At 49.6% G+C, this 11,043-nt stretch overlaps 1 protein-coding gene across 1 annotated transcript; it reads right to left on the bottom strand.

Annotated features, from left to right (window-relative positions):
• Positions 1 to 4,459: 4,459 nt before the first annotated feature.
• Positions 4,460 to 9,590, bottom strand: DUSP6 (dual specificity phosphatase 6). Its single transcript, XM_007059207.4, has 3 exons — positions 8,436 to 9,590; positions 7,379 to 7,813; positions 4,460 to 5,852 (listed from the first exon to the last, which is right to left on the bottom strand). The coding sequence occupies exons 1-3, from the start codon at positions 8,836 to 8,838 to the stop codon at positions 5,545 to 5,547; spliced, it is 1,146 nt and encodes a 381-aa protein (XP_007059269.1). The 5' UTR covers positions 8,839 to 9,590; the 3' UTR covers positions 4,460 to 5,544.
• Between the last annotated feature and the right edge of the window lie 1,453 nt (positions 9,591 to 11,043).

Below are 11,043 nucleotides of genomic sequence, written 5' to 3'. Positions count from 1 at the left end.
GGCCCCCGTGAAGGGGCGGCATTTCGGCCAATCTTGGGGCGACGCTTCGGTGGCTCTCCGGCCCCTTTTTTTTTTGCTTCTGCAGTCCTGGCGACGGTTTTGGTTTTTTTGTGTGTGTGTTTTGGGCGGCAAAAAAGCTCGAGCCGGCCCTGCTACTCACACGACTGTGTCCTCACTATTTCTGCACTCACTTATGTGTGGCTGGAGGCATATCCCACAGTTCTTTGTGCTGAGATGTTCTAGGATTCTTGCCCAGTCAATTGTGGAAGAACTTGTCTCTCCTTCAGGGGGTGGGAGAACTGTGGGGAGGCACCAGACCATCAGAGTTGAATGAATTTATACCCCAGTCAGGTAAGGTAGCCTGGGCGTAAAGCACCTGCATACGTAGTCAGAGATTTTTCCTGCATGAATGGCGGATTTGGACTAAAATCCAGGTGACAGCCTGGGTTAACTGTGCAGTGAGGACATACTCTGAGGTCTGTGAGGTCAGTACTGCAGTCCTTACTCATGCAAAACTCCCACTGACTTCAGTGGGAGTGAAGACAGCAAAATGGAATCAAGATCAAGCCAAATGTAAAGTTTCAGACTTCAGCTGTTTTTACTATAGCCCTGACTAAATAAGCATGATTAGAACCTTTGACTGGGAAAATTCTTTCATCGGGTCACCAGAGCTCAGTAAAGGATTTTACTGAAACGCCCAGAAACGGATCTCACGATCAGGCAGAAAATGTCACTGAGCAGTGAGTTATTCAGACAATGGGGGTGGGGGGGTGGGACTGTGAACACATGGGGGCAATAATGTACCATGAGCAGGAATGGGAAGAAACGAAACAGAAGAAAACTGGGATCAAGTAAAAAACCATCCTCTTAGTGAGATTGCGGAACAAAATATTTGGTGGAAACCTCCCCCCTTAAGTTATTTAAGATCAGACTGAACAAAGCAAACCTGTAAATGGGGCTGCCCGTACTATGCAGAGGTAGAAGCTCTATCCAGCTCCTTAATTGGAGCAGCAGAGAAGCTGGGCTGAGAGCTAGACTGCTCCTAGCACCATTCCCTTCACTGGGGTGCTTGTGCCCTCAGCACTGGGAGCTGGCGTCTACAGTCAGAGGCCTCTCGCCTGCACTGAATCAGAGAACACTGACTGTGCTATGTGAGAAAGGAGAGAGAGGGTCAAGAACTAGAGCTGTGGGGGAGGACTTGGAGAAGCGAGTAGCGTGATGAATTGCCCCTGAGTATCTGGATTGGTCTCGTTTCAGGGGCCCTGTCTGTTGGTTTTACAATAAAATACTTGTGATTTGTCCCGGTTTTGAGAGATTCAGCACACCTGGCTACCTGAAAGAAACTGGTGAAATGGATGGCGGATTGAATCAGCACATACACATCTCAAGGACTTCCCCCAGCAAGCCCCTGACTTGATGGCACTCTGCCTCCCAGTGATTCTCCCTCCACATGACTCCTCAAGCAATTACACAGAGTGAAACTGACCTAGTGGGGGAGGAAATGGGAGGAGGGGAATTTGCTTGGCTCTGGACAGGGAAGAGTAGGCATTTTTCTCTCTCTTGTCCTCCTATGCACCTTTCCCCTATGTCCATCAAGACCGTCCCCTGTGAATTTCCCCACCCTGGAGGAGGTTTTGTTTTTTTTACTAAAACCATCTAGAGGGAAAGCAGGAGAGATGACTGACTGATAGTGAAGGAAGGTGGGAGCAGATTTGGGGGCATAAGGAAAGCAGCAACAGATTAATGGGGAAGAAAAGAGAGGGAAGGAGGTTCCTGGGGCAGTCAAGAGAGACAGAGCGAGACATGGAGGTGGTGTAGGAAAAGAGTAAAAGTACAGCTTGGGAGGAGGGAGAAAACAGTGCAAAGAAGGAGAAAGGGGAAGGAGGAGATAGGTTTGAGGAAAGAAAAAATGACAGACAAAAAGGGGTAAGACATTTTAAAGGGGGAAGTGGCTGGAAAAGATGTAAAAGGTTAAGAAGGGAGAGGAAAAGCAGTGACAGACACAATGTGCTAATTACGTGACATTATTAAATAGAAGGTTGAAAGCAAAATGCTAATGCAGGTTCACAGTCTCGCCAGGCCCCTTGAAGTCAAGGGGAGTTTTCCAATTGACTTTCAGGGGACAGGACTTCACGCCCAGAGCTGAAGACATCAGTAGGGTGAACCGGTTCAAGCCTGCCAGGCACCACTTTCTCTGCTAAAATCTTAGAAACTTCTGAACAGCAATTCCATATCTGCCTCCCTTTGGAATGTACCACATTACAGCAGAGGACAGGGCAGGGCAGAGCAGGGCTATTTTTAATTTCCAGGGGAGGATCCTCCCACTGGATTTCCCCACAAACACAGAGGATTTATTCTCCCCACTTACAAATGATCAGTCAAACCACTACAGCAGCTGCCAGCCCTCACCCTCCCTCTCCCCCCAAACCTGAGACCTTGCACTAACCCCAGCAAAGACCAAAGCAGGGGTGGAGGGAGAGAATTATGTTAATTAACATTGAAGGCAAGTGTTTTTTGGCAGGCATAAAATAAGGGGGGAGGAATTAGCAAGAGTACCCAGGGCTCAGGATGTTTGACAACTACTAGTTCCCAGGAACCAGAGTCACATGGGGCTAAACAGGGCTCCTGCTGGAAAGGGGTAGACCTCCTTCCACCTCTAAAATCGTGTGTGACTAAACAGCCAGGGCCAGCACCTCAGCTGGTGTACATTGGTGTCGCTCTATTGAAAAAAAAAAAAATCAACATAGCAACACTGATCTCCAACAGCTGAAGAACTGGCCTTCGCTATTTGCTAGTTCTGGGGGGGAAAATGATGAATTGCAGAACTACCAATTTAGTGTTAGTCATTTGGTGAAACAGGAAGGAAGCAGGAAACCCTTGTGAATACTAAGTTCTCAAAGCCCAAAGTTTGCAAGTTTGCAAAGAAAACTAGATCTTTATGGGTCAAGCTGGTGCTGCACTTCTCCCCTGCCTCTCCACCTGCTGGGTACCTCACCACAATTAGCATTTGCTAATTTAGCAGCAACCTTTTCACAGCATGAATTGCTTAGTTGCAGGATAGTTCAGTGGACTCCCTTAAAAAAAAGAGGAAGTCATACACTTGCTCAATGGGAGAGGCTCAACAGGTTCAGTTCACAGTGACCCTGCCCGGCTTCCTGCTATTCACATGTGTTACTTCCCTTTTGTGGTAACGGCCTGTGGCCCTCAGCCAGAAAACATTATTAATTTCAGAAGTGGCCTGACAACAAACCCACAGTGAAACGAGAGGAAGTGGTGGAGAGGCCATCTGTCGGCTTCAGCAGAACAGTAGGAATATAGCTATGCTGCTTCTACAAGGAAAGCAGATTAATAATCCACAAAGAGGAAACTGCCTAAAATTATCCACAGACCATATTAAAAAAAAAAAAAAAAAGTCACTTGAGCTGCAGCTGGACAGGAAATTGCTAGAGCTGCTTGCAAATCTCCACTTTGAACAGCACAGTATGGGGAATGCCAAGAGCGGAAACCGTTCAAAACTGGATTAGCACAAGCCAAATTTAACCGCAACCCACTTCTACTTTCACAGTTTAGGCACTCAATCTAGGTCACTACTACAAGACACACCAACTTTTTTTTTTTTCTTCTGTGTTGTGTTTGTTTTTCGTTTCACACACTTGCCGTTCCTAAAGTTACAGGAAACACCTTTTGGTTGCCAGGAATTCTAAAGCACCCAGTCCGCAGCGTATGCTGGAGAATCAGCCAGTCCTGACTTGACAACATGCAGACTTATACATTTCACCCTATTACCATCCTTGCTATTTAAATGAACTAGAACAAACAGGAAGTTACAGTCTGAAGCGTTACCCTGGCTAAAATCTAACCTGTTCCTTCTGCACAGACAGAATTGTTTCAGTGTAGCTAAAGAAGAAACTGGGTGTCCCAGGCATTGTTAACTGTATCTAGAACCTGCACCGTTCCAGCACAGGTCAGCAGTGACTGACAGTCATTTACTCTCTGTGGACTGCCTAAGGGTCTCAGTGACATGAGTTGGTAGTTCCAAACCCATTATTAGTGGATAAGTAACCACGCCACAGAAAACATGCTCAGCAGAAAGGCAAAAATTATTCAATCAGCATAGAAACCAACTATTCCGCCCATCCCTAGAAGTAACCCTGCCATAACAGGGTAGCAGTACATTGATGGGGCAGTGTGGGGGAAGTCTGAGTTGTTTCTATGTATGCTCTGTCTTTTCTGTGATTAAGCAGAGGCTATAGAAATCCATCCTCCCCGCCAGGCTAAGATGATAGGGCTATCTGTGCTGTAACTATTAATTTAGATTACGGTGGGCCAAAGCAGGGATCAGGACTTTATTGTGCAAGGGCTGTACAAACATGTTGTTAAGAGACATGCCCTCCTTAAAAATATTCCAATGTATATGCAATTCATCACTAGGAGGGAAATAAACCACTCAGATTCTCAATAGCCAAAAATAGTAATTTATTAATAATTTAAAAATGTACATTCTTATAATAAATTCCAGCTTAAACCTTTTACACCATGAATTAGGCTCTCCCTCATTGGCAATCATATGCAAGTTCACCTTGCGTACGCACAAGTACACATGCTCACATGTACTTCCAGTTCTATACAAAAAAAAAAAAAGACAAAATATTGCATTTGAGGTGAAGCTCCCTGAAGAGTTTGTACAGAGATAAAGCACTGTTTAGAGTATCTGAAATGTTTCTGAAGACAAATCTCTTCCAAGACGATCTATTTACAAAGGTTTAAAAAAAAAGAAGTGAGAAACAGCAGTACAAGGGGAGAGGGGGGACTTACAAGGAAAATAAAAATAAAAAAGGAAGAGACTCCACTGATTCCCCGAATGTGAATAGCAAATTTCTGACCATAGCCACTGTCTCTCAAGTTTGCCTCAGCTCAATTGAACAATAAAATCAAGCATGCTGCAAATGTATTCTTTGCAAGGGGGCAGGGGGACAGAAAAATAATTCATGAAGAGCACAAAAATGTAGCAGTCCTTTGGGTTGATTTCTTTTCTATAGGCGAAAGTTACAAAATAAAAACATTGCCCATGGATTTAAGATTAAATATTTACACTGATCAAATAGCACACTACAGAACTGGCAGCAAACAAGTACTCCAAATACACTGAGCTGAAACCTCTCTCTTTGGCTCCTCTAAATTAAAAAAGAACCAGTCTTCACTGAAGACAACAATCTATGTTACAGATCCCAAAGCAAAGAAGGAAGTAGGAAATTCCCAGTCGCTGGAGAACACGTGCTCAGAATGCCCAGTCTCCCCCTACTGTTGGAAGTCCTCAGTTCCAAGCCCCTGGCCAGGCGGGTGGTTGTGCAGGCAGCAGGTGTGCTGCCTGCCTTGGGGCTGTTCCTTCTGGGAGACCTCGGCAAGTCCCCTTGTAACCTTTTCCAGCGTGCACTGGCAGGGGACACGAGAGAGCAAAGCTCCATCTCCTTCCTGCTGCCAGAGGGAAACCATTGAGGAATGATCACAGGATTCAGACCTGGTGGGCAGGCCACGGGGGAGCGCTCACGTGGACTGCCGGGAATCCACTTGGAAGACGTTCTGGTTGGAGGGAGTGGTAAAGTAGAGCTGCTGGCTGGGCACACGATTGTCGCAGGGGCTGCTGAGCCCCAGGGTCCGCTCGAAGTCCAGCAGCTGGCCCATGAAGTTGAAGTTGGGCGAGATGTTGGATTTCTTCAACTTGACAATGTCGTAGGCGTCATTCATGGACAAGTTGAGCTTTTGCATGAGGTATGCGACGGTGACGGTGACCGAGCGGCTGATCCCTGCTAAGCAGTGCACCAGGACTCCGCAATTCTTCCCCCGAGCTTCATCTGCACACACAGAGACAGGGAACACAAGACAGAAGAGATGCTCATGATCCAGCTGTGACATAGGAGAAATGGGGGAGGCTGATTCACATCTCACTTATTACCAATGTGAATCAAGAGTGACCCCAGTGAGGTCAAGGGAGACCGTTACACGAGTGCAAAACCGAAGTGAGATCAGAATCAGACCCTAAGCTCAGCACTGCATGGAAATCAGAAGGCTGATGCAACTTCACAGTGGCACAGAGGAAACATGCTGTGACCCAGCCCAGACTTTTTATTTTTATTTTCAGAAGATGCTATTTGCACTGAATGCTGGCCCAAAGAAAACCCGTCTCCCTGTGCACATTTCCCCCAGCATGTGAAAACTAGAAACCTCGCCGTGTGCCACTGAACGCTTTTCACAGACCAGCAGGCTGCAAAGGTCTATTAAATTATTCTCCAACTCTTGTGCTGCTAACAATGGAGGTATTCAGGCATTTGAAAAGAATGAGGGAAGTCACAGGGGACAGCCCATTAGGAGGAACAGGATGTCAACGTTGCTGGAAAATGGGTTCCTTTGTAAAAGGAAATACATTACAATGCCTGTAGATTAGTTTCTTCGCGGCTTCCAGCCCACATTTCTTCTTGCTGGGCTCAGATTACCTACATACTGCACTAGCACCGGTATCTCTCCGCCGGATCACAGCACAGTTTTCCAACACACAATATGCCCATCCATAACCCTCTCTTCCCCGCCTCAAATAAGAAAAGCAATCAACTCAGAGGAGATCAGAAATCCCCATGGTGGTTCAGCGAGAAAAGCAATATCAATCTGAATCAGTAACATGAAAGAGTTTTGAGGTGTGTGTACTATCTACCTAGAGTGATATGTGTGAAGTGACTTTATCTTGCACCCTCGGTTTTAGGCAGAACTCCTCACTATTTACATTTGGGAAACTGATGGACAAAATTATTTAAAGGAGTTCCAGCTTAAGCGCTAAATCTGAAAGGAATACAATTATTTATAGGAGATTTACCTTTAAAGACACTATACCTCTGGAAGGGATACCATTATTTACAGGCTATATAGCTAAGTATACCACTATAAATCTGAAATTACTTTTAATTGCAATTCTCTCTTGGAAACAAACAAACAAAAAATTTAAAATATCACCTCTGTTTTTAAGACTAGGAACTAGATAAACAATAATAAAACTACTAATAATAAATTCACTAGTGCGGATTCTCTCTATTCCCCAAATTTAGCACACTGGGATACATCGTTATGGGGTGATCCCATATCAGCTCGACATACAAATAAACATATTTGCAACCTGTGAATACAGTTGCTAATTCAAAAGGACTTGTCGCCTAAATCTAGAAAAACAAATTCTATCCGCCCTTTTAATTTCAATCAGTTTTGAAAGCCGAACATTGCGCCTCGGCTACGTGAGACATGCGGCTGACAAATACGAAAGATTAAGGGTTTAAACTCGGCAAATGACAAACATCTGGTGGTCCTTTAGCGGTCATAATTCATTAGGGCTCACCTATGAAAGAGATGGCCTCGGGAAAGAACTGAGACAAGTTTTGACTCCAGTGGTCGGAGATGGGGATCTGCTTGTATTTAAACTCTCCGGCATTCTCAAAGAGATTAGGCAGATTGGGGGTCACATTCAAGATGTATTTAATGCCAAACTCTTCTAAAACGTCCAGATTGGTGGAGTCCTTAGCGCAGCCCAAGTAGAGGTAGGGTAAAATCTCGACCGGGAAGGAAGGCTGGTTGTTGGACAGAGGACTGCCATCTGAGTCAGTGGCACTATTGGGGTCTCGGTCCGTGTCAGATTCAATGTCGGAAGAGGAATCGGAGCTGATTCGCAGGCCCCCTAACCCCAGGACTGGCACAGGAGAGCTGCTGCTGCATGAACTGTCTAGGTTAGTTTCACAGTGCAGGGCGAATTCGGTCTGGAACTTGCTGAAGCCACCTGGGGAGGAAAGCACAGCACACATGCAATCTGAGTTGCTAGAGACCCTCTGCCGAGACAGACTCTGTATCCCCCCGAAGCCACACACGGAGAGAGGGGCACAAATGAAGCCACGTGAGGCGGCGAGGTTTGGGGAAACCGCACTGGTGCCAGCGGGGGACAGGAATCCAGTCCACAGCAGGGCTCAATGCATTTCCCTCCTGCTGGGGCTCGCCACACAAATGGATAGCAGCGCATTCCTTCAGCCACAACCCTTCCTTTCCGCACGGACCGCGAACGGGTCAGCACCGTCCGCTCTGCCCCGGGCCCCGCTAGCTCCCCACCCGGGTGCCTTCCTTACCCCTCTCCCCCCGGTTTGTGGCTTGCAGGGATTTGCACCCAGGTGGGCAGGCGCGAGGCAGCGTGTCCCCACATGGCTCCTGCACGCTTCGGATTCAACGCCATGGAGGGTCATAAGCCCACAGAAGCTCGAGGCATGTGCACGGCCCGGCTACAGCTGAAATGCCGCAGGCGACAGACAAAGAACAAAACCCACCCAGCGCCAGGTCCTAGCGGGGCGCCCCCAACCCCCCAGAGCCGCGGAACTGGGGCCGGTCCCAGGCAGGTCGGTTTAACCCCTCACCTTCCAGGTAAAACGCTTTGCAGCCTTCATCTTTCAGCCGCTTGAGCAGCAAGCCCAGCACCGACTCCCCGCCCGTGTTCTCGTTCCACTCGCTGCTGTTCTCGTCGTACAGCACCACGGTGTCGGTCCCGCAGCGCCGGGCAAACTTCTCCCGGTCCTGGTCGCTGGCGGAGAAGAGGGCGCGCAGGGGCAGGTTGCCCTTCTGCAGCCGCCTCAGCATGATGCCGGGCAGGGCCACGCTGATGGCCGACTCGATGTGGGACGACTCGTACAACTCCTGCGAGCGACAGTCCATGAGCAGCAGCCGGCCGTTGCCCAGCTCCAGCTGCTCGTTCAGCCAAGCCACCGTTTTGCTGACAGCCATCTCGGACGCGAAGGGAACGGGCCTGAACGTATCTAGCATGAGGAAAGGCTGGGGGCGAGCGGCGTGCGGCTTATAAACTGCCCGCTCACTGAGGCATAAGGCTGAAAACCTAAACTGAACTCCGGCCCCCAGGAAAATGACTCACCCCTCCACACACACACACACACACACACACCTCGGGCTGCCTCCCCTGCACGGACAGCGATAGATGTGCGGGGAGGATACCAGTGCTCCGACTCCCCAATGCGGTTGGTAGCCGCACGCCCGGACTGCCTCGCTTTTTCTCAATGAGTCCCTGAATGAACCTGTCTAATCGCCGGCCCAGTCCAGCCGCTCGGGCTCTTTCTCCTCCCTGAGTGAATGAAATCCAATTAACGGGCCACTGACTTGCCCTCCTTTCGCTGAGCACAAAAACACTGCACTGGCCCCTGCTCTTGTGTGATCCCTCTCCCTCTGCCCCCCTTGTGTGCGCCTCGTCAGCCCCGACTCCCCCCCCACTCGCCCCCCTGCTTCTCACAACGTGATATCCCCTCCTCCTCCGCTCCGTCCCCTTGATGCGATCAATGTCCCTTTGAATCAGCCCCGCACGCCCCCAGCGCCAGGCAGCTCCTCAATGGATACAAACACGGAACGTCTCAATGGATACATTCTCTCGCCCAGCCAATGAGGGCGCGCGGAAGGGGCTGTTGCCGTGGAGACGGACCGGCTAGAACAGGTTGTGTTGATGAATTGTTAATGAGTTTGTCATTCACAAAAACGGAAAGGAATTTCCGCTCCGGATAAGCTGAGTGCAAACAAGCAGCAACAGCAGCTCAGCGGGAGGAAGGAGAAAGAGGCGGTGGAGGAGTGGGGGCAGGTGAGGGGGGAGGCGCAGCCACCAGGGCCGTGCTGCTGAGGCTCATGTTTCCTTCTGGTAAAGTTCACACATAGCAGCAGAGCGATTACACAACAAATGGTGCAATTGTATGAGGAACAAGAGGGACCTTCTCCCTCTCCGAATTGTCTCCTCAAAAGCCTGATCTTGGTAGGAACGGGTTTGGCCGCTGTATCTCCCCCAACTCCTCTGGGTTGATTTTAGCCTGGCTTTTAATTACAACTTTTTTTTTTTAAAGCCCTCTTTCCGGCCGGCGGGGCAAGTGTTGTATTTGTCCTTGATTGCTCTTTGCAGTGGTGAAGCGTACCGCTCTAATCTAATCATTTCCTACGCAAACCGGGCTCTCGCTAGACTGGGAAACAGAGCTCGAACGCCGCTATCACTTTAAGAATAAACATACGGTCGCTTGCAAAGGGTTTTACATTGTTTGTGCGGATGACCTCAAACAGGCTCCCGAGACAAAGCGGCCTGCTGTAAGAAAATGCGGGTTTTGTTCTCCCCTCCAGGCAAGCAACGCTAATTGTCCAGGTGCCCGTTTTAAATAGGGCTAGGCGTGGGCCAGAGTTAATGTGTGTTTTAGAAAGTCATGTGGCATTTGCCTTGGTGTCCGCCTGTAGGTTTATTGTCCATTGTTCTGAAAGCCTGACATCAAAGAGTCCTCTATAGCAGAGGGATCCTTTCCTCGTTACTCATTTCTGTAGTACAAAGCCCCCGCGGGCCTGAGGACGCCTGGCCAGAGGGGATAGCCCGGCTCCCAGGCCCATGACATAGTTCCCGTGCCAAGCTGTAGCTGTTCCATTGACAAAAAAAAAAAAAAAAAAAAAAAAGGAGGCGAAATGCATTACAGAAGCAATGGCCTCCCACCGTGTCTGTATTTAAAAAAGTGGGGGGGGGGGGGGGGGGAGCCGATCGGCAGCCGCAGCGAGCCCCATGCAGCCATTGGCTTCGGGAGCTGGAATCGTGACAGAGCGGAGCCCACTCAGCTCTGCCGCTCATCGCCCCCCACGGGGGACCGCCACCGCCTCTGCGCTGGGAGCCGCTGCACAAGCGACCTTCCCTAGCGCAGCAGCCAGCGGGGCTCCGGCCTGGTGACAAAGGGGAGCGTGCGGAGCTCCGAGCCGGCCGCGGCATTCCCTGGCAGGGGCCCTTCCTGCGTGCACAGGGGCTGAGCGCCCTGGGCAGGAGCGGGCCCTGCTGGAGGAGAGCAGCCACTGAGCGCGGCTCGGCGGAGCTGGGGATGGGGAGGACAATGTCCCGGCGCAGACAGCGCCACCTTCAGCGCGGGGCTCTCCGCTCCTCGCAGTTCAGCAGGTCCCGCTCCGCGGGTCTGGCACAGAGGAAGGGCCCAGGTGGTGTAAAACCCCGAGGTA

Source organism: Chelonia mydas, chromosome 1, assembly GCF_015237465.2.
Source record: "Chelonia mydas isolate rCheMyd1 chromosome 1, rCheMyd1.pri.v2, whole genome shotgun sequence".
In the NCBI taxonomy this organism is placed as follows: domain Eukaryota; kingdom Metazoa; phylum Chordata; order Testudines; family Cheloniidae; genus Chelonia; species Chelonia mydas.
This window is presented reverse-complemented; position numbering and strand designations above follow the sequence as displayed.

Bases quoted from the DNA above. Each gene is read 5' to 3' on its own strand.
- DUSP6 (XM_007059207.4), bottom strand. From the start codon at position 8,838: ATGCTAGATACGTTCAGGCCCGTTCCCTTCGCGTCCGAGATGGCTGTC. The intron at 7,814-8,435 runs GTGAGGGGTTAA...TTTCCTCCCCAG, and splicing joins CAAAGCGTTTTACCTGGAAG to GTGGCTTCAGCAAGTTCCAG. The intron at 5,853-7,378 runs GTGAGCCCTAAT...CTGTGTGTGCAG, and splicing joins CGAGGCCATCTCTTTCATAG to ATGAAGCTCGGGGGAAGAAT.